The sequence below is a fragment of the Bos javanicus genome, chromosome 20 (genome assembly GCF_032452875.1).
Source record: "Bos javanicus breed banteng chromosome 20, ARS-OSU_banteng_1.0, whole genome shotgun sequence".
In the NCBI taxonomy this organism is placed as follows: Eukaryota; Metazoa; Chordata; class Mammalia; order Artiodactyla; family Bovidae; genus Bos; species Bos javanicus.
This window is the reverse complement of record NC_083887.1, coordinates 33,381,256-33,403,461: the sequence shown is the minus strand read 5'-3', so window position 1 is coordinate 33,403,461 and position 22,206 is coordinate 33,381,256. Positions and strand designations below refer to the sequence as shown.

The following is a 22,206-nucleotide window of genomic DNA, read 5'->3' as shown; positions in this document are numbered from 1 at the left end:
GTCGTGTCCGACTCTGTGTGACCCCATAGATGGCAGCCCACCAGGCTCCCGTCCCTGGGATTCTCCAGGCAAGAACACTGGAGTGGGTTGCCATTTCCTTCTCCAGTGCATGAAAGTGAAAAGTGAAAGTGAAGTCGCTCAGTCTTGTTCAACCCTCAGCGACCCCATGGACTGCAGCCTTCTAGGCTCCTCCATCCATGGGATTTTCCAGGCAAGAGTAATGGAGTAGAGTGCCATTGCCTTCTAAAATCTATATAAAAACTATATGAAAGCCTGGTAGAAGCAGATGTAGAAAAGCTTTATGGAATAGGAGAATGGTTCAGTTTGGAGCACAGAAAGAATGAAGGTGAGAAAAAAGAGGAGGATAACTTGATAGACAAGACAAAGCTGAATCCGAAAGGGCATTGAGGGCCACCTTTCTGAGTTTGGATGTTAGTCTGTGTGCAGTAGGGAATTATATCATGCATTTGGATTTTTGACATGGATTAGGACACGTCTCTATGTGAAAGCAACTTTGCGTCCAGTAGATATTTCTCTTTCTTATTTTGGATAGACATTTTTAGGTTAAATATAACATTTTTCATAGAATTGTAATTCCTTAATCATAAATATCCTGCAAGCCTGATTATCACACAGTCCCATACTAGTGATTCTTGGAAAACATTTAGGTCCCTAGCCTTTACCTAGCATGTGAACAACTTCCCCTTTTATGTTTAACACACAAACACATGGATATTCTAAATTTATTAACCTTTCATTCTCCCATGACTGGCCTAGGGCCTGCCACAGTATATACTCAATAAATGTTTTTGAAAACAAATGAACAGTTGGACAGTAATTAGAACAGAGGTCATTTGTAAAAGTCATGCTTTGGAGAACTCTTTAATTTAGGATGATTAACTCTGGGCTCTGGGGTCCATGACTTCTTCCTCTTGTTACCCTTGGGAAGGAAGCTTTTCGGGGTTAAAAATTCTTTTCCTCATCATTGATCTCTGAATTGCTAATATTTTGATTCTGACTTTAGGAGAGAGAGAAGACAGCATATCCATTTGGAGCTCTTAACCAGACTTCCTGAATTTAAATCCAATCTCTCTGCTTAATTCTCTAGTTGGGAGAAAGGATTGAGGACGTTTCTTTCAGTCAGCTCCTCAAGAATAGCCTTCTTTATCAGAAAATACCTAAAGGATGTTAAAGAGCAGCTCACAGGGTGGCAGTGGAGTTAGAAAGCGCGCCTGGCCCTCAGTGGCCATCTCAAAGGTTCACAAGATCACTCTTATGCTTGTAGGTCTTACAACCCAGTTTTGCACACCCCACATTCTTCTGGTTCAGATATTCTTCCTCTGGCCAGAGAGTGGCAGCTTGGAAAGTGCTCATGATCACAGACTAGAGAGGCAATTGAGTCAGGCGAGACAGGCCCTCCGCCTGAGCCTGGTTGCTCATACACAACTTGGGTCTCTGTTGAGGCCTCCTGCGGCTGTGTATACTCTTGCCTGTGACTCATCAGAGGACCAACTGAGGAGTGATGACCTGCTTCTGGTACTGGCCTTTCAGAAGTGCTAGAATTGTGCTCAGTTGTCAGACTGGCTGTCAGTTCACCTGGTCTTCCAGAGTAGCTCCCTGCTCCTTCAGGGCAGTGATCATCCAGACGCCACAGGCCTTTGTACATGGGGGGTTGAGGCTCTCCAGACCATCCAGGGTTTCCTCCAGGAACACGAGCATTTCTTCACTGGGGATGAGTTTACTGACAATCTGAGAAAGGACCCAGAAAGACTCATGTCACCAACCCCTCCTTCATATCTGGACCCAGAAAGACTCATGTCACCAACCCCTCACATCATATCTGGACCCAGAAAGACTCATGTCACCAACCCCTCACTTCATATCTGGACCCAGAAAGACTCACGTAACCAAGCCCCTCACTTCCTATCTGGACACCCAAAACGTGCTGTCCTTTGTTTTAGGATATTAGAAACCACTGGGCTTTCCAAAGAGTTAGCGTATGATTGAGGCCATAGAAACTAGAGAAAATACTAAAATATGACATAGACATGGCCTTTCAGTCTAAGTAAAACTTTCTTGAAGTTGCTTTCTAAAAATCATTTTGTATTTATTAAATTCTAGGTCTGCCAAGGCAATTTCCTCTCCAAACCTGAATTTACAACATGCCTCATAATGGAAAAATAATGCATACATGGCAATTTAAATGTTGTCAAGTACTTTCATATACATTTCATCTATCATAGAAATGTCTTGTGTCTGCCAAAGAGTAGCTAGGAGCTAGGCTTGAGGATTCAGGAAATCTGTCACATGTACTAAGTGCCTGGCTAAATAGCCTGTGCCTCACAGCATCCAAATGGAGGGTGAATTAAGATGTACCCTGTCTTTTGCTTTTGTGTGTTTCAATATTGAGTAGTCAATAAAAAGGTCAAGAAAATAAGACTTTGTAATTTTGGTCTCTCGACAATAATTATATAGAATGTTTGATTGTATATGCCTCTGTGTATGTGCGAATGAAAAGGCAAGCAGGGTAGGTGAAAAGTTAGCAGTCTGAATAAATTCCAGAAGCATTATCTGGGGCTTTAACCAAACAAGAAGGTCATGGTTTTGAGTTTGTGGGTATGAAAACATTCCTATTCACAACTGAATTCCCTCTGTATTAAATGGCCCAGTGATGTGTGGTAGAACAATCTTTGAGAGGACATGAATTCTTTTTCATGAGTAGCTGCCTGTCCTAGCTGGATTCTGAGTTACCATGGCTCCAAGATCAAGGCCTAGACCCATGTGTCTGTTCTTTGGAGCACCAAATGTCTGCCTGGGTCCAAGCTCAACAGTTATGTGTTTTTTTCTTTCTCATATTGGGATGATATTGGCTTAAGAATAATTGAAGGAAGGGAACTCATGTTTTTGACACTTATCACGCATCAGACACTGTCTTAGGCATCAGACCTGTTTTCCCTCCCTGTGCCCCCATGAGTTTCTTTCCTGTATACTCATCACTTTCTTGTCCCTGCTGCCGCCTCCTTAGTCCAAGCCACCTGAGCTCGCACATGGATTCTTACAGTTTCCTCCAAACTGACCTCACTAGTTTCACTCTTGCCAGCTTATAGTCTAGTTTCAACATGGCAGCCAGGTGACCCTTCAGAAATAGAGATGTATCACATTCTTCCTCATAGAACCACCGCTTCCCCATAAGGAGATTTTGCAAGTTAGGAAAAATGCTTTGTTCTCAAGAAAGTTCCCTTCTCTCTGTTATTGTCATAATGACCAATTTTGTTGTTTACCGCCCTCAGTGGGTAATTACCATAGTACACACATAAATCCATAATGTCTGCATTAGGAATAATATTGTCTCATACAAGTTGTACATTTCACACCTGCCACATTGTATGTAGTGGTTTTGACTCTTCTGTTCAAATCCCTCTGCTGGTTTTTGATTTTTATTAGAGTGAAACCAAGGCTCTTAATAAGGCTTGGAAGGCACTTCAATCTGCTCTGGGCTATCTCTTGGATCTCAGGATCCACTTCTTTCTCCACCTCAGGGCCTTTGCACATACTGTTTCCCCCTTTGCCTGGAATGTTCTTTCCAGATATCTTTGTGGTTCTCTCTTTCAGAGTTGTGATCCCAGGGGATCTGCGCCCACCTTACTCTTTATTCCCCTCCTTGACTTTGTGTTTCTCACTTATCACTACCTGACATCATATTTATTTGGCTGCTCCATCCACTAGGACGTGAACTCAATGAGGCCAGGCATTTCTATCCTAAGACCCTGGAAAATAGTCTGGCATGTGGTAGATGCACAGGGCACATGAGGTGAATGAATAAGTGACTGAATAAATGAATGAATTGATTGACCAATTCTCATAGCAGCTCTGAGAGGAAGGTTATGCATTTTTTTAAGATGAGGAAATGGATCACATAGTGCACGCACTTCAAGGGGTGCACACAGAATACATCTGACGGACTCCAATGCCCTGTTTCTCTCATTTTACCCTACTGCCTCCTTCACCTGGAGAGGACTGCATGGTTCCCTAGGTTTCCCAGAGTTTGAAATGAGATTAGCAGGGGTTGCTTATATACGTGGACCCAGATTTAATGAATGGACAAAGTCTTTTATTTTGCTAGAATGGCTAGACTGTTTGCCCTCCTTGGTAGAGGTGCGTACACAGCTGACTCATTTGAAAATCAACCCAGAATCATCCTTATGTCCCTTGATCAGTCCTCCATATCTATTACCTTTGCTATTTTGGAGGAAATCTTGATCTGGACCTGCACATCATCACATTGCAGCCCTTCCTGCAAATCCTGTAGTCTTTCCACTTCCAGGTGAACACCTGCAATCAACAAAGGGTGACATGGGAGTTCAAAGAGCTGATAGGGGTTGAGAGGCTGTCTATATTTTAATGTGACACTAATTCAGCTGCTGGATGCCTTTCACAAACGCACGAAAGCCTCTCTGATGAGCATAAGAGCAAACACTGACTGAGGAGTTTCAGCATGCTAAAAGCATGCTAAATACTCTGATCTCATTTATTACTCCTAGAGATCATCTGAGGTTATTTGCAGTTGAGAAAACTGACACAGAGAGATGTAAAGTCATTTGGCCAGGTCATGCAGGGGGTGAAAATGGAAGGTTGGAACTTGAACCCTGGTCTGACACCACTGCCCAGCCTCTTACTACTCTACTCTACTGCTGGCTCTGTTGGAGTTCTATTCTGCAGTCAACTTCTGTTGAGGGGAATGGTAAGGTAACCATTGTAATCATTGAAATTGTGTGATTGTTGATAGTGAAAGTGAAGTCACTCAGTCGTGTCCGACTCTTAGCAACCCCATGGACTGCAGCCTACCAGGCTCCTCCGTCCATGGGATTTTCCAGGCAAGAGTATCAGAGTGGGTTGCCATTGCCTTCTCCGATAGTGACTTGTAAATGCAGACCTCAATGGTAATGATTTTCTGTTTGCTGTCTGGAGTTAGTAATTGGTGGAAACTCACACCTGAATCACTCTCTGGGAGGTAGCTTAGCCTCCTGGGCAGAGGACCTGGGCTCAAAGTCCAGCTTCACTGCCTTCAATTGTCCAAGCAACTGGTAAATTTCTCAACCTCTGATCTATTATCCACATTAACAACGGACTGAACAACATCCACAAATATTAAGTGGGCATTTAATTCAGTAAAACACTAGTTACTTGTATCCAGTACATATTTAATTTAATGATCATATTCTTTCTCTCTCTCTCTCTACCATGTTTATTTGATCAAACAGGAAAAAGAGTTAATGAAAAATGAAGTATGGGATTACCTGCTAACAAAGAATATTTAAGAACTGGAACTTTGCATGTTTCAAGAAAATGAAAGGACCTAAAGGGAGAAATATAGATCTGATCACCTGAAGAACTATGGACAGAGGTTCCTAACATTGTACAGGAGACAGTGATCAAAACCACCTCCAAGAAAAAGAAATGCAAAAAGGCTAAATGGTTATCTGGGAGGCCTTAAAATAGTTGAGAAAAGAAGAGAAGCAAAAGGCAAATGAGAAAAGGAAAGATATAACTATCTGAATTCAGAGTTCCAAAGAATAGCAAGGAGAGATAAGAAAGTCTTCTTAAGTGAACAATGCAGAGAAATAGAAAACAATAGGATGGGGAAGACTAAAGATCTCTTTAAGGAAATTAGAGATACCAAGGGAACATTTCATGCAAAGATGGGCTCAATAAAGGACAGAAATGGTATGGACCTAACAGAAGCAGAAGATATTACAAGAGGTGGCAAGAATACACAGAAGAACTATACAAAAAAGATCTTCATGACTGAATAACCACGATGGTGTGATCATTCACCTAGAGCCAGACATCTTGGAGTGTGAAGTCAAGTGGGCCTTAGGAAGCATCATTACGAACAAAGCTAGTAGAGATGACAGAATCCCAGTTGACCTATTTCAAATTCCAAAAGATGATGCTGTGAAAGTGCTGCACTCAATGTGCCAGCAAATTTGGAAAACTCAGCAGTGCCCACAGGACTGGAAACGGTCAGTTTTCATTCCAATCTCAAAGAAAAGCAATGCCAAAGAATGTTCAAACTACCACACAATTGCACTCATCTCACATGCTAGCAAAGTAATGCTCAAAATTCTCCAAGCTAGGCTTCAACAGTACACGAATCGAGAAGTTCCAGATGTTCAAGCTGGATTTAGAAAAAAACAGAGGAATCAGAGACAAATTGCCAACATCTGTTGGATCATAGAAAAAGCAAGAGAATTCCAGAAAAACATCTAGTGCTTCATTGACTATGCCAAAGCCTTTGACTGTATGGATCACCACAAACTGTGAAAAATTCTTAAAGAGATGGGAATACCAGACCACTCAACTTGCCTCCTGAGAAGCCTGTGTATGCAGGTCAAGAAGCAACAGTTAGAACTGGACATGGAACAACAGACTGGTTCAAAACTGGGAAATCAATACATCAAGGCTGTATATTGTCACCCTGCTTATTTAGCTTATATGCAGAGTACATCATGGGAAATCCTGGGCTGGATGAAGCACAAGCTGGAATCAAGATTGCTGGGAGAAATATCAATAACATCAGATATGCAGATGACATTATCCTTATGGCAGAAAGCAAAGAGGAACTAAAGAGCCTCTTGATGAAAGTGAAAGAGGAGAATGAAAAAGCTGGCTTAAAACTCAACATTCAAAAAATGAAGATCATGGCATCTGGTCCCCTTACTTCATGGCAAATAGATGGGGAAACAATAGAAACAGTCAGAGACTTTATTTTCTTGGGCTCCAAAATCACTGCAGATGGTGACTGCAGCCATGATAGTAAAAGACACTTGCTCCTTGGAAGAAAAGCTGTGAAAAATCTAGATAGCATATTAAAAAATAGACATTACTTTGCCAACAATGGTCCATATAGTGAAAACCATGGTTTTTCCAGTAGTCATGTATGGATATGAGAGTTGGAACATAAAGAAGAGTGATCATTGAAAAACTGATGCTTTTGAACTGTGGTGTCGGAGAAGACTCTTGAGAATCCCTTGGACTGCAAAGAGATCAAGCCAGTCAATCCTAAAGGAAATCAGTCCTGAATATTCACTGGAAGGACAGATGCTGAAGCTGAAGCTCCAATAATTTGGCCACCTGATGCAAAGAACTGACTCAATGGAAAAGACCCTGGTGCTGGGAAAGATTGAAGGCAGGAGGAGAAGGGGATGACAGAGGACGAGATGGTTGGATGATATCACCAACTCAATAGAGTTTGAGCAAGCTCCAGGAAATGATGAAAGACAGGGAAGCCTGGCATGCTGTAGGCCATGGGGTCGCAAAGAGTTGGACATCAACAACAACAACAACAAAGAAAGACCAGGCAGAAGAATAATAGAATTCTTTTCTTCCTATGAGGTCCTTTTGTGGTACATTTCTTGTCTTATTAGAATGGTCCTTTAATTCTCACCCCTTTAATTCATTTTTTTTTCTTGCTTTGATAAAATCATACACCCTTCATGAATTCTCTTCCCAAATCCCAAGGGACTGTCAGATCTATTCAGGTTCTGCTGAATAGTTTTTCCCTATTGACTGACTCTATCATCTGCCCTCAACCAAATTCCACCTGTCTTTCACACACTTTTAGCATGCAAATTTAGAATTGTTATATCTCTGTGTCCCAGCACCAGAACAGTGTCTGACACACAAAAAGGCACTCAAATACTTCCCTAGGGGCTTCCTTTGTACCTCGTTGGTGAAGAATCTACCTGCAATGCAGGACACCCGGGTTCGATTCCTGGATTGGGAAGATCCCCTGGAGAAGGGTTAGGCTACCCACTCCAGCATTCTTGCCTGGAGACTTCCTTGGACAGAGGAGCCTGGCAGGCTACAGTCCATGGGGTCGAAAGAGTCAGACACAACTTAGTGGCTAAACCACCTCTTTCACCTTCATCAAGAGGCTTAGTTCCTCTTCGCTCTCTGCTATCAGGGTAGTGTCATCTGTATATCTGAGGTTATTAATATTTCTCCCGGCAATCTAGACTCTTAATTCTACATCTAAAAGAATGAAGAGTCTAGTGTAGGCATGAGCAGCAGCAAGCTGGCTGGGGGATCTGGCTGCACCTGGTCTGGAGGGAACTGTACACAAGGCAGGTCCCACCTCGGCAAAACATTTGCTGATTTAACCTGGATTTAATCTAAAGGAAGCCCTGAGTGTTGGTTTCAGCCTGATACTGAGGTTTTAAAATTCCTTCTGTTTCCTGACATTTATAGGCATTTACACATTCTGGCAGAGCAGGCAGAGGTCCTGCTATGCAAGCTACAAAAGTCTCCACAAAGTTCTCTCTCTTAGAGAACTCTGAAATTCACTTAGCACCAGGATAATAGTATGATTTCCTCTGAAAGAAAACTGTGTGGTAGAAAAAGCTTTGCTAATATGCCCAATTGGTGTGTGGTTTAAATCAGACACTCTGAAAACATTTCACCTGCTTTAATGGATCTTTATGATGCTTTGGTGCTATTATCTTTATTTAAAAAAAAACAAAAAGCAGAGCCACTGAGGAAAAAGGATCTAAGAGAGAGAGATAAATTGTGTGACATAACTCAGAAATGACTGAACTAGGGGAGGAGAAAGAAAGAGAGAGAGGAAGGAGAGAGACAGAGATATACAAAGAGAAAAGCTGAGAAAAGTGAAAACAGGTATCTTCTCTGCATCTGTGGGTTTCTCATCCTTCCCTCACCTTTTATAGAGAACAGACCAACAGCCGAACTAGCAGCCGCCTGGCGGATGGAGGGCAGGGTGTCACAGGAGTGAGGAGCCAGGAGGCCAAGGAGTGAGCCGATCTTAAAATTCTCTGGTGCCTGCAGGATAAAGGAGGATCCCGAGGTGATGGGGTGGCTTGATGATGTTTCAGGATAGTCCCAACGCTGGATATTAAGTCCTTGTTTCCTCCGTGCAGGTCCTTAGAATAAAATGGAATCTCGGACTTCCCAAGCGGACAGGCAAGCAAAGACAAATGAATCGCTTCACTCCCCGCCTCCAAATCTCCCCCTCCCCCTGCCCCCCGCAATCCCTCAGCCAGCTCCTGCTTGTACTCACAGTGCTGAGGGATGGGGCAGACCTCAGGGTGGCTCTCTGAAAAAACTCCGCCTGGACTGGAGATCCTTCACACGGGAGTTTTGGATTCCAGCGGCCTCCGAAGTCCTTGCTGTTAGCAGGCAATGACATCCACCCATTCTAGGGGCTTACTCACCTCGACATCATTTGTCAGAACTTTTGCGGTGATCTGGAAGGCTCTTTCTCTTTCCCAGTCTTTTTGTGAGACAAGCCACATTCGGAGAAGCTGTTGGTCAAAGAGTAAAAGTGCTTTCCTTCAGTTCAGTTCAGTTCAGTCTCTCAGTCGTGTCCGACTCTTTGCGACCCCATGAACTGCAGCAAGCCAGGCCTCCCTGTCCATCACCAACTCACGGAGTTCACTCAAACTCACATCCATCGAGTCAGTGATGCCATCCAGCCATCTCATCCTGTGTCGTTCACTTTTCCTCCTGCCCTCAATCTTTCCCAGCATCAGGGTCTTTTCAAATGAGTCAGCATCAGGCGGCCAAAGTATTGGAGTTTCAGCTTCAACATCAGTCCTTCCAATGAACACTCAGAACTGATCTCCTTTAGGATGCACTAGTTTGATCTCCTTGGAGTCCAAGGGACTCTCAAGAGTCTTCTCCAACACCACAGTTCAAAAGCATCAATTCTTCAGTGTTCAACTTTCTTCACAGTCCAACTCTCACATCCATACATGACCACTGGAAAAACCATAGCCTTGACTACATGGACCTTTGTTAGCAAAGTAATGTCTCTGCTTTTTAATGTGCAGTCTAGGTTGGTCATAACTTTTCTTCCAAGGAGCAAGTGTCTTTTAATTTCATGGCTGCAGTCACCATCTACAGTGACTTTGGAGCCCCCCAAAATAAAGTCTGCCACAGTTTCCACTGTTTCCCCATCTATTTGCCATGAAGTGATGGGACCAGATGCCATGATCTTCGTTTTCTGAATATTGAGCTTTAAGCCAACTTTTTCACTCTCCTCTTTCACTTTCATCAAGAGGCTCTTTAGTTCCTCTTCACTTTCTGCCATAAGGGTGGTGTCATCTGCATATCTGAGGTTATTGATATTTCTCCCGGCAATCTTGATTCCAGCTTGTACTTCCTCCAGCCCAGTAGAGGAAGTTAAATAAGCAGGGTGACAATATACAGCCTTGACGTACTCCTTTTCCTATTGGAACCAGTCTGTTGTTCCACGTCCAGTTCTAACTGTTGCTTCCTGACCTGCATACAGGTTTCTCAAGAGGCAGGTCAGAGGCTGGTCTGGTATTCCCATCTCTTTGAGAATTTTCCACAGTTTCTTGTGATCCACACAGTCAAAGGCTTTGGCATAGTCAATAAAGCAGAAATAGATGTTTTTCTGGAACTCTCCTGCTTTTTCAATGATCCAGCAATGTTGGCAATTTGATCTCTGGTTCCTCTGCCTTTTCTAAAACCAGCTTGAACATCTGGAAGTTCATGTATTGCTGAAGCTTGGCTTGGAGAATTTTGAGCATTACTTTACTAGCGTGTGAGATGAGTGCATTTGTGCAGTAGTTTGAGCATTCTTTGGCATTGCCTTTCTTTGGGACTGGAATGAAAACTGACCTTTTCCAGTCCTGTGGCCACTGCTGAGTTTTCCAAATTTGCTGACACATTGAGTGCAGCACTTTCATAGCATCATCTTTTAGGATGTGAAGTAGCTCAACTGGGATTCCATCACCTCCACTAGCTTTGTTTGTAGTGATGCTTCTAAGGCCCACTTGACTTCACATTCCAGGATGTGTCTCTAGATGAGTGATCACACCATTGTGATTATCTGGGTCATGAAGATCTTTTTGTACAGTTCTTCTGTGTATTCTTGCCACCTCTTCTTAATATCTTCTGCTTCTGTTAGGTCCATACCACTTCTGTCCTTTATTGAGCCCATCTTTGTATGAAATGTTCCCTTGATATCTCTAATTTTCTTGATGAGATCTCTAGTCTTTCGCATTCTATGTTTTCCTCTATTTCTTAGCATTGATCACTTAGGAAGGCTTTCTTATCTCTCCTTGCTATTCTTTGGAACTCTGCATTCAAATCTTTCCTTTTCTCCTTTGCTTTTTGCTTCTCTTCTTTTCACAGCTATTTGTAAGGCCTCCCCAGACAGCCATTTTGGTTTTTTTCATTTCTTTTTCTTGGGGATGTTCTTGATCCCTGTCTTCTGTACTATGTCATGAACCTCTGTCCATAGTTCTTCAGGCACTCTGTCTATCTGATCTAGTCCCTTAAATCTATTTCTCACTTCCGCTGTATAATCGTAAAGGAGTTGATTTAGGTCATACCTGAACGGTTTAGTGGTTTTCCCTACTTTCTTCAATTTAAGTCTGAATTTGTCAATAAGAAGTTCATGATCTGAGCCACAGTCAGCTCTCAGTCTTGTTTTTGCTGACTGTACCGAGCTTCTCCGTCTTTGGCTGCAAAGAATATAATCAATCTGATTTTGGGGTTGGCCATCTGGTGATGTCCATGTGTAGGGTTTTCTCTTGTGTTGTTGGAAGAGGGTGTTTGCTATAACCAATGCATTCTCTTGGCAAAACTCTATTAGCCTTTGCCCTGTTTCATTCTGTACTCCAAGGCCAAATTTTCCTGTTACTCCAGGTGTTTCTTGACTTCCTACTTTTGCATTCCAGTCCCTTATAATGAAAAGGACATCTTTTTTGGGTGTTAGTTCTAAAAGGTCTTGTAGGTCTTCATAGAACCATTCAACTTCAGCTTCTTCAGTGTTACTTGTCAGGGCATAGACTTGGATTACCGTGATATTGAATGGTTTGCCTTGGAAATGAACAGAGATCATTCTGTCATTTTTGATGTTGCACCAAAGTACTGCATGTTGGACTCTTTTGTTGACTATGATGGCTACTGCATTTCTTCTAAGGGATTCCTGTCCACAGTAGTAGATATAATGGTCATCTGAGTTAAATTCACCCATTCCAGTCCATTTTAGTTCTCTGATTCCTAGAACGTTGATGTTCACTCTTGCCATCTTCTGTTTGACCACTTCCAATTTGCCTTGATTCATGGACCTAACATTCCAGGTTCCCATGCAATATTGCTCTTTACAGCATTGGACCTTGCTTCTATCAACAGTCACATCCAGAAGTGGGTGTTGTTTTTGCTTTGGCTCCATCCTTTCATTCTTTCTGAAGTTATTTCTCCACTGATCTCCAGTAGCATATTCTTTCATATTTATCCATTCTCATTCTCTTGCTCTCACTCTGCCTCTTCTGGAATAGGGTGCTGGCCTCCCCACAAACACTGTGTAAGTGGGCTGGCTCTGTGGTGTTGCTGGGGGGCTACGTGGGTCAGGCTAGATGAGTCCCCGGGAGGAGGCAGAGTTTGGAGGGTGACCTGGAGCACAGGTTAGGGTCCATGGGACCTACTCACATTGAACATTTCTTGGCAGTCCTCTGCTTTCATGTTATCCCACATCATGGTCCTCAGCAGCTTTCCGAGAGCATCCATGGATCGTTCGTAGAGAAACTGAAATGAAGTGAGTGACAGTGAAGCTGAGAGCACGCGTTCATTCAAGTTCATTCATTCTACCCGGTTCTTCACCCTCCTCCAGCCTCGCCCCCACATACTTGGATGTGCTCCTTGTCTTTGTCCGTCTCGCCCTCATTTCTGAGTTTTTCCAAGGGTGGAAGGGGCAGCAGCCTCCGAATATTCTCCTCAAGAATATTAAGATGGTCATTCAGTGAGAGTTGAGGTTTCAATTTACTGAAATGAGAACCACGTGGAGGAGTGGATATTATATCGCCAAACAACACACGTCTCAGTTGAGTTCCAGAGAACTGAGGATCTGAAGGGGCTTGAAGGGGTCAGATGCATTTCTGATGGAAATGCAATGTTGAAGGAGATGGTAACAGGAGTAGAGAAAGATTGGGGACATAAAACCAGACTGTAAGTCTAATTTATTACAGTGATAAACAAACCATCACTTGCTTGGCATTACTTAATCCTTTATTGTATGATCTAACATTTATCTACTTATTTTCTTCAGCACTCAAGTTATGTGTGTATGTATGTGTGAGTGACTGAGAGACAGAAGAGAGATTCTAAGTTTGGAGCAGTGAGTTTTATCGATGTCATATGTCCTTTCATGTCATGTGTTATCCCTGATGGCTCAGTCTGGCAAGAATCCGCCTGCAATGCCAGAGACAAAGGGTTGATCCCTGGGTGGGGAAGATCTCCTGGAGAAGGAAAGAGCAACCCACTCCACTATTCTTGCATGGGAAATCCCATGGACAGAGGAGTCTTGTGGGCTACTCCCCATGAAGTTGCAAGAATGGAACACAACTTAGTGACTAAATACCACCTATAAACACAGGAGTAAATGACACTGGAACCTTCCTTTTCCTTTCTCACTATCTGACATATAGTATAGACATGAGGATATAAAGAAACCTGGATATAGCTTAGGAACATGTAAGTATTCAGTAAATATGAAAACCTCCATTTGTTATTAGATAAATGTAAGCTAAGACAATACAACACCACTTGTCTGCAACAAAATTAGCAAAAAAATAAAAAATGATGACACTGTCAGAGAAGGGTGAAACTGGTTCTCTTACAGGGCTTCCCTTGTAGCTCAGCTGGTAAAGAATCTGCTTAAGACCTGGGTTTGATCCCTGGTTTGGGAAGATCCCCTGGAGAAGGGAAAGGCTACCCACTCCAGTATTCCAGCCTGGAGAATTCCATGGTCTATAGTCCATGGGGTTGCAAAGAGTCTGACATGACTGATAGATTTTCACTTTCACTTGCACAGAGGAGTAAAAGTCAATAAAGCTGTGACAGCTTTATTGAATGTTAAATGTGTTGATATATAGTGTGCAGTCTTCTCATCCTTATTGTCTGGCTGGCTATTTAAAAATATCAACTTATTGAGGCATAATTTATGCACAACAAGCTGCATCCATTTAAAGTGTGCAATCAAATAAATTCCACACTCATGAAACTACCACTATAAGCAATACAGAACATTGCTATCAGCCCCCAGTTTTTCCTGATGCATCTTTGCAGTTCATCTATTCCTCCACCTTGGTCCAAGGTAACCACTGATTTGCTTTCTGTCATTAGTCTTCAAGGTCTACAAATGTCCTGTCTATATGAGGGAAGCCGTTAGCTACATGTGGCTATTGAACTCTTGAGTTGTTGCTAGTTTGATTTAAAATACACTGTAATTGTAAAACACACCGGATTTTGAAGATGTGGTATGAAAATCATGTAAGTCATCTTATTAATTCTTTATTTTAAATACATGTTGAAGTAGTATACTGAATATATTAGATTAAAATAATTATTAAAATTAATTTAATGTTTCTTTTTTACATATTTAATAGTGGCTACTAGAAAATTTTAAACAATAAATGTGACCTGTATTATTTCTACTCAACAATGCTGTTCTGGAACCTGGTTAATTCTTAATTCATCTTCAAGATTTCTTTGCACTTTCTTGAAACCTCTCTTATCTTTATAAATATGGGAACTTGTGCCTTTCCCTTATTTTGCTTCTTACTGAATTTTAGAAAAACTATGTGGCTGTGTTTTGAATTCATTTCTCTTTGTTGGCTAAAACTCCTTCAGAGAAAGGTCATATTTTGTTTAACATTGTCCTTTTAGAACCTAGCTCAATGTCTGATACATAGATGCAACTCAATAATATTTATTGAACCAAATTGTCAGCTTTTATAATTAGATGTTCAAAGAACATTTTTTTTTTGCATGAGGATGTTCATCAAAGTATCACTTACAGGTTTTAAAACAAGAAATAGTTAAATGTAGCAATAGGAGGTTGATTAATAATTGAAGGTAATAATATGAGGCATATCTATGCATCAAGATATCAGGCAGTGATTAAAATAGTTGTTACCTCAACATAATAAAGGCCATATATGAAAACCGTATAAGCTAACATCATGCTTAATGGTGAAAGACTGAAAACTTACCTTCTAAGATCAGGAACAAGACAAAGATGCTACTTCTATTTAACATAATACTGCAAGTCCCAGCCAGAGCAATAGATAAGAAAAATAAATAAAAGCCATCCAGATTGGAAAAGTAAAGTAAAATTATCTCTGTTTTCAGATGACATGATCTTATATATAGAGAATCCTAAAACATCTACAAAAATATTATAACTAATAAACAAATTCTTCAAAGTTGCAGAATACAAAATCAGCACACAAAAATCACTTCCATTTTTATACACTTAAAACAATGAACCATCAAAAAAGTTAGCAATTCCATTTATAATAGCATCAAAAGAATAAAATACTTAGAAATAAACTTAACCAAGAAAGTGAAAGGCTTGTACACCAAAAAACCACAAAATGATGCTGAAGGAAGTTAAGAAGACACAACTGAAGGGAAAGGTGTTTCATATTTAAATTGCAATACTTATGATTGTTAAGATGTCCCTCTAAAGCAGTCTGCAGATTTAATGCAATCCCTATCAGAATCCCAATGATACTTTTTGCAGAAATAGAAAAATCCATCCTAAAATTCACATGGAATCTCAAGGGACCTCAAATACCCAAAACTATTTTGAAAAAGAACAAAGTTGGGGATCTCACACTTTTTGGTTTCAAAACTTGTTACAAAACCACTGTAATCAAAACAGTATAGTGCTGGCATAAACAAACAGACACACAAACCAGTGGCATACAACAGAGGGGCCAGAAATAAACTCTCGTGCATATGGTGAAATGATTTTCAACAAGTGCCAAGACCGTTCAGAGGGGAATAATGTTGCATTTGGCCATGATTACTTGGATATGACACTAAAAGTACAAACAGTGAAAGTACAAATGGACAAACGGACCTATGTCAAAATTAAAAATTTCTGTTCATGAAGGACACAAAGGATAGAGTAAAAAGACAGCCTATGGAATGAGAGAAAATATTTGCAAATCATATATGTGATAAGGGGTTAATTACCTTATCTAGAGTAGAAAGAATACGAAAAGTATAAAAATATAAAGAACTACAACTCAACAAAAAAAAGAGAAAGAACTGAGAAAAATGGACAAAGGATCGAATATTTTTCTCAAGAAGATATGCAAACAGGCAATAAGCCTATAAAAAGATGCTCAAAGTCATTAATCATTACTGAAAGGCAACTCAATGCTACAGTGGGACACCATCCTACACCCATTAGGATGGCTACTGTAAAAACAAACAAACAAAAATCAGAAAGTGACGGCAAGGAAATGGGAAACTTAGGACACTTGTGTGCTGTTCGTGAACATAAAACAGTGCCCTGCTATAAAGATCAGTGTGGTGGCTCCTCAAAAGATCAAAAACAAGCTTGCCATCTGATCCAACAGGCTGACTCATGAGTATATGCCCAAAATAAATAAAAGCAGGGTCTGGAAGAAATATGTATGTACCTATGTTCATAGCAGCATTATTTACAGTAGCCAAAATGTGAAAACCCTCCAACAGATGAGTGTCCAATAGAGGAATGGATTAACCAAGTATTCTATACACATCAAACAGAATATTGCTCTGCCTTCAAAAGGAATGAAATTCTGATACACCCTACAACATGGATGGATCTTGAGGACATTATTCTAAGGAAAATAGGTTAGGCATCAAAAGACAAATACTAGATGATGCTAGTGACATGAGCTACCTAAAGCATAAAATTCACAGAGACAGAATATAGAGTGGTATCAGCCAGGGCTGATGGAAGGAGGAAATGAAGAGTTGATTAATGGGTATAGTGCTTCCATTTCTGGAGATTGGTTACACAATCATGTAAAAGTACTTAACACTACTGAACTGTACACTTAAAGACGGCTAAGGTGATAAACATGTATATTTTACCACAATAAAAAATTAATGAAAAATGAATTATGTTTGTGAAGAATTGGTCATAACATGGGAATATATAAGATGAGGAAAAAAAAAACAGGATAAAAATTATATGCAGAGCAGAATCTCAGCTCTGTAATCAACATGGACAATTGGGAATAAAGAATTGAAGAAAATATACCAAAATTTTGATAATAGGGTAGGGTTAGGTGTGATTTTTACTATTTTTAAAGACTTTCTGCAGTTTCCAAGTTTTAACAGTGAACTTCTATTTCTTTTACTGCAGGGAAAAAGATTATTTTTAAAATGTGCTTAAAATTATCATTTTCTTCAGGCATAGTGCTGCTAACCAAACCTGAGTGTGATTAAGGCTTTCATAAGTTTTTAATGGGAAGATTAAAATTTGCCTATAGGCCAAGAGAAATTATTTTTGCACAGAAATTTTGGTCCTCATATATCAATAAATCTGACTTTTATAAGCAGCTTGCTAGTCTCTGTCAGTCATCAAATGATCAGGCTTTCAGTCAATTCTGTCACTTTGGAAAAAGAAAAAGCTCCCATTTGAAATAACCTATTGATGAATTGGGCTTCCCAGGTGGCACTAGTGGTAAAAGAACCCACCTGCCAATGCAGGAGACGTAAGAGACATGGGTTTGATCCCTGGGTTGGGAAGACACCTTGAAGGAGGGCATGGCAACCCACTCCAGTATTCTTACCTGGAGAATCCCAGGGACGGGGGAGCCTGGTGGGCTGCCGTCTATGGGGTCACACAGAGTCAGACATGACTGAAGCGACTTAGGTAACATGCACGCATTGATGAACGGTGTCCTTTTTGTGATGGTGCACTAGAGTCTGCACTTATCAATGTCAGTCGATCAGAATGAGTATATGCGGAGGAAATTTTTTCTTCAATGAGAAGAAACAAAAAATTCTCTACCTGAGGTATCTGATGGCAATTAAGGCTTTCCACCGAATAGGGCTGGCCAAGGAATCCAGAGGTTCATCCCTGATGAAGTCCTGCAACACAGACAAGGTGGTGAACCATCTCAGGGAGGACTAGGGGAGTTTCTAGATGCATTGAGGTGGAAGCCTCATTGGACTGTTGGGTGCCCTCAGGCAGAATCATGGCAAAATTCTGTTCTTAGGGATTGGCAAGTTTTACCCACTTAAAAAAAAAGACAACTTGCTCTCTTGGTAATTAACTTCTCAGGATCTTGCCCATGTCCTTTGCACACTCACCAGCATGTAACCCAGCAGCACCTCCTTGTAGGAGAACTTGAACGTCTCATCCTCAGCATCCTGGACAGCAATACCAATCTCTGTGATACTTCTGGTAAAACTCATCTGCAGATCCATGTCCTAAAGGAAAATGACTCACAGTGCAAGCCAGAGTCTTAGGCACCGAACCTGGTTCTACGAATGTTTGACCTACGGTTGAAATATGTGCCCGGACAGCAGTGGCACTGTGCTTCTTCTGCCATTTTCACCTTAGTCTCAGATCCAAGTTGCAGGGCTTCTCAACCCCGGCCTCTGCCATGGACTGAGGATTCTCTAGAACAGTGGTTTTCAAACATTTCTGACCAGAATCAAAATAGGGAACAATTTACAAATCTATCTGGTACTTACATGAACTATATATATATATATATATATATATATATATATATATATATATATATATATATATAATGCATGTATAATGTGGTGTTGGAGAAGACTCTCGAGAGTCCCTTGGACTGCAAGGAGATCCAACCAGTCAATCCTAAAGGAAATCAGTTCTGAATGTTCATTGGAAGGACTGATGCTGAAACTGAAGCTCCAGTACTTTGGCACCTGATACGAAAAACTGACTCAATGGAAAAGACCCTGGTGCTGGGAAAGATTGAAGGCAGGAGGAGAAGGGGATGACAGAGGATGAGATGGTTGGATGGCATCACCGATGCGATGGACATGAGTTTGAGTAAGCTCCGGGAGTTGGTGATGGACAGGGAAGCCTGGTGTGCTGCAGTCCATGGGGTTGCAAAGAGTTGGACGTGACTGAGTGGCTGAACTGAACATGTATATAATACATGATGTATTATGTATACATATATATATGTATATAATATATAATTATATATATATATAAAACCATGATTTCTCAACCTGCCTGCAACTTGGATCTGAGACTAAGGTGAAAATGGCCAAAGAAGCACAGTATCACTGCTGTCTGGGCACATATTTCAACCGTAGGTCAATATAATATATATTATATATATATAATACATAACTGAAATAAAAGTTTTGTGATACTTAATGCTATATATAGTCATTTTTCTTTCTTTTTATTTTGTACATTATGAAAGTATGATAACACATTTATAGGAGACTTGGAAAATACAGAACACAGTTACATACAGTTTCACCATATATTACAATTATTTTTTAAGTAGAAAAATTATGATTTTTAGTTGGAGTTTCAATATCAAACTCTCAAAAATTATCTTTTATTCCTCTTTTATTTTATTACAAAAAATTACTAGTTGTGATTTATTAGATATATTAAATTGATTTCCTAATCTACTGGTGGGTCACAAATCACAGTTCTAAGAACACTGTTCTGGTTTACAGGTAACTTTCAAACCACCTAGAACCAAATGCAGTTCCTTGTTCTGTTTTAAATTAGGCTTGGGAATCCTGACTTCAGAATTGGATTAATTAGTTAAAATTTGGGATGCCTTCCTGTGAAATCAAATCAAGAGAACATTTATGCTTACTGTATTTTCAGGGAGCATAATTTGTATTCAGATATATTTATACTCAAACAGAGGTATTCAGGTATATAAAATATATCACCTACCTTGTTCGCCACAGACATGCCCAGAACCTGAAAAAAATCAGAAGGAAAGGCAGATACTAGAGCAGCAGTCAGAGTTCCTTCACCCCAACCAAAGAGCCACGCATCAACCTGAAGGACAACAGTGAGGCAGGGTGTTCAACTTTTCCAAGTGGTGGGGGCTGTTCCCTCCCTCCCTCAGATTCAAAAGGGACACCTGTGTATTGGTGGATTCTTTGCCATGGATGAATCATGACTAAGCTACAAAAGGCAGCACAAAGATTTCAAGCCTTTGGATTTCAGGCTTCTCATTTTAAAAAGGCTCTATCAGGGGGAGGAGCCAAGATGGCGGAGGAGTAGGACGGGGAGAACACTTTCTCCCCCACAAATTCATCAAAAGAGCATTTAAACGTGAAGTAAATTCCACAAAACAACTTCTGAATGCCGGCAGAGGACATCAGGCACCCAGAAAAGCAACCCAACTCTTCGAAAGGAGGTAGGAAAAAATATTAAAAACAAAAAAAAAGAGACAAAAGAGGGAGGGACGGAGTTCCGTCCCAGGAAGGGAATCTTAAAAAGAGAGAAGTTTCCAAACATCAGGAAACCTTCTCACTGCCGAATCTGTGCCGAGCTTTGGAAGCACAGAGGGCAACATAACAGGGAGAAAAAATAAATAAACAATTTAAAACTCGCAGATTGCGAGCCCTACGGTAACTCCCCCAGCAGAGAAGCAGCGCAGACGCCTGCATCCGCCATTAGCAAACCGGGGCTGGGCAGGGAGGCGCGGCGTGGGCTGCATCGCTGAGAGTAAGAATCTGGCCTGAATACCCTGAGCGCTATCTGAGCAAAATAATTTGGGCTAGCAAACCAGACTGTGGGATACCTACCACGCGAAAAGCCAGCCCTAACCTAAGACCGCCAGGCCCGCGCACGGAACAAAGGACTGAACAGAGATAGCCGGCTGCAGACCTTCCCCCTCCGGTGACAGGCAGCCAGAGCCGGAAGGGGGCAATCGCAGCCCCAGAGAGACATTATCTATAAAACTGTAAGCAGGCTTCTTTGCTAACTAAAACTTCTTGGGGGTCTGGACGGTCAACATCTGCCTGAGAAGGTGCGCCGGTTTTACATCCAGATAACCGAGTGGCGGGGAGGCGATAAGTCGCAGCATTGGCGCTCGCCTGGGAAGAGCAAATTGGCGCTCGGACCTGGGAAGAGCAAATTAGCGCTCGGACCTGGGAAGAGCACAAAACGCAGGCCCAACTGAGTCTGCGCCTCTGAGGACTACCCGAGTGCCTGAACCTGAGCGGCTTGGACCTGGGAGGTGCATGCAGCCCAGGGCCAGCCTTGGATTGTTCCCGGCGGAACAACCTAGAGTCCGAGCAGTGTGGACAGGGAGGCTACACGCGCCGTGAGCGGGGGCAGACCCAGGGTGGCTGAGGCACTGCGAGCCCACGCCAGTGTTATTTGTTTGCAGCATCCCTCCCTCCCTCCCCACAGCGCGACTGAACAAGTAAGCCTAAAAAAAAAAAAAAAAAAGTGCCCTCCACCTTGCCCTTTGAGTCAGGGCGGAAACCAGATACTGAAGAGACTAGCAAACAGAAGAAGATATAACAGAGGGAAACGCCTTGGAAGCTACAGGCAATAGATCAAAACCCTGTGGTTACTACGGACTACATAGGAAGGGGCCTATAGATCTTGAGAAATATAAATCTGACCAAGGAACTAGCCAAAAATGAACTGAACCCACAACACCCACAAAAAAAAAAAAAAAAAAAAGTACTAGATATATTTTTATTATTTTTACGATCATTCTTTCTTTTTTTTTTAATTAAAAAAAAAATTTTAAGTCCTCTATTGTTCCTTTAATTTTCACCTTTATATCCTATTACTTTGCAATAAAAAAAAAAAAAGACCCTATTTTTTTCTTCTTCAGCAAACTTCATATATATATATTTTATAATTTTTTGACCTTGTTTTTTTTTGTTTGTTTTTGTTTTTTTCTTCTTTTCTTTAACATTGTATTTTTGAAATTCTAAACTCTACTCTAGATTTTTAATTTTCGCTTTTTGGTATATGTTATCAATTTTGTACCTATAGTTTTTTTTTTATATAATTTCTGTGACTTTTTTTTTTTTTCTTCTTCTCTGTTTCTTTCTCTTCTTCTTTTATATAACATTGTATATCTGAAATTCCAAACTTTACTCTAGATTTTTAATTTATGCTTTTTGGTATTTGATATCAATTTTGTACCTGTATTTTCTTTATAATTTTTGTGACATTGTTCGTATTTGTTTGTTTTCTCTCTTTATTTTTCTTCTTCTTCTTTTTTTTTTTTTTAACATTCTATTTTTGAAATTCCAAACTCTACTCTAGATTTTTAATTTTTGCTTTCTGGTATTAGTTATCAATTTTGTACTTGTACTTTCTTTATAATTTTCGCGACCTTGTTTGTTTTTGTTTGTTCGTTTTTTCTCTCTTTC

At 40.8% G+C, this 22,206-nt stretch overlaps 1 protein-coding gene across 7 annotated transcripts in view; it reads right to left on the bottom strand.

The window, feature by feature from the left end:
* Positions 1 to 22,206, bottom strand: part of MROH2B (maestro heat like repeat family member 2B) — an 83,014-nt gene that overhangs the window by 13,833 nt on the left and 46,975 nt on the right. For 6 of the 7 annotated variants that reach the window (XR_009731790.1, XR_009731789.1, XM_061393637.1 and 3 more), the window contains 9 exons: positions 19,751 to 19,777; positions 18,151 to 18,270; positions 17,849 to 17,928; positions 12,678 to 12,813; positions 12,481 to 12,576; positions 9,231 to 9,320; positions 8,718 to 8,838; positions 4,235 to 4,332; positions 1,597 to 1,749 (listed from right to left, as the gene is read on the bottom strand). Coding sequence is in view for 5 of the 7 variants with exons in the window: in XM_061393637.1 (XP_061249621.1) it covers positions 1,597 to 1,749; positions 4,235 to 4,332; positions 8,718 to 8,838; positions 9,231 to 9,320; positions 12,481 to 12,576; positions 12,678 to 12,813; positions 17,849 to 17,928; positions 18,151 to 18,270; positions 19,751 to 19,777 (921 nt within the window). In the remaining 2 variants the exon portion in view is untranslated. The remainder of the gene's footprint in view (positions 1 to 1,596; positions 1,750 to 4,234; positions 4,333 to 8,717; positions 8,839 to 9,230; positions 9,321 to 12,480; positions 12,577 to 12,677; positions 12,814 to 17,848; positions 17,929 to 18,150; positions 18,271 to 19,750; positions 19,778 to 22,206) is intronic. The other variant, XM_061393639.1, reaches the window with a different exon arrangement.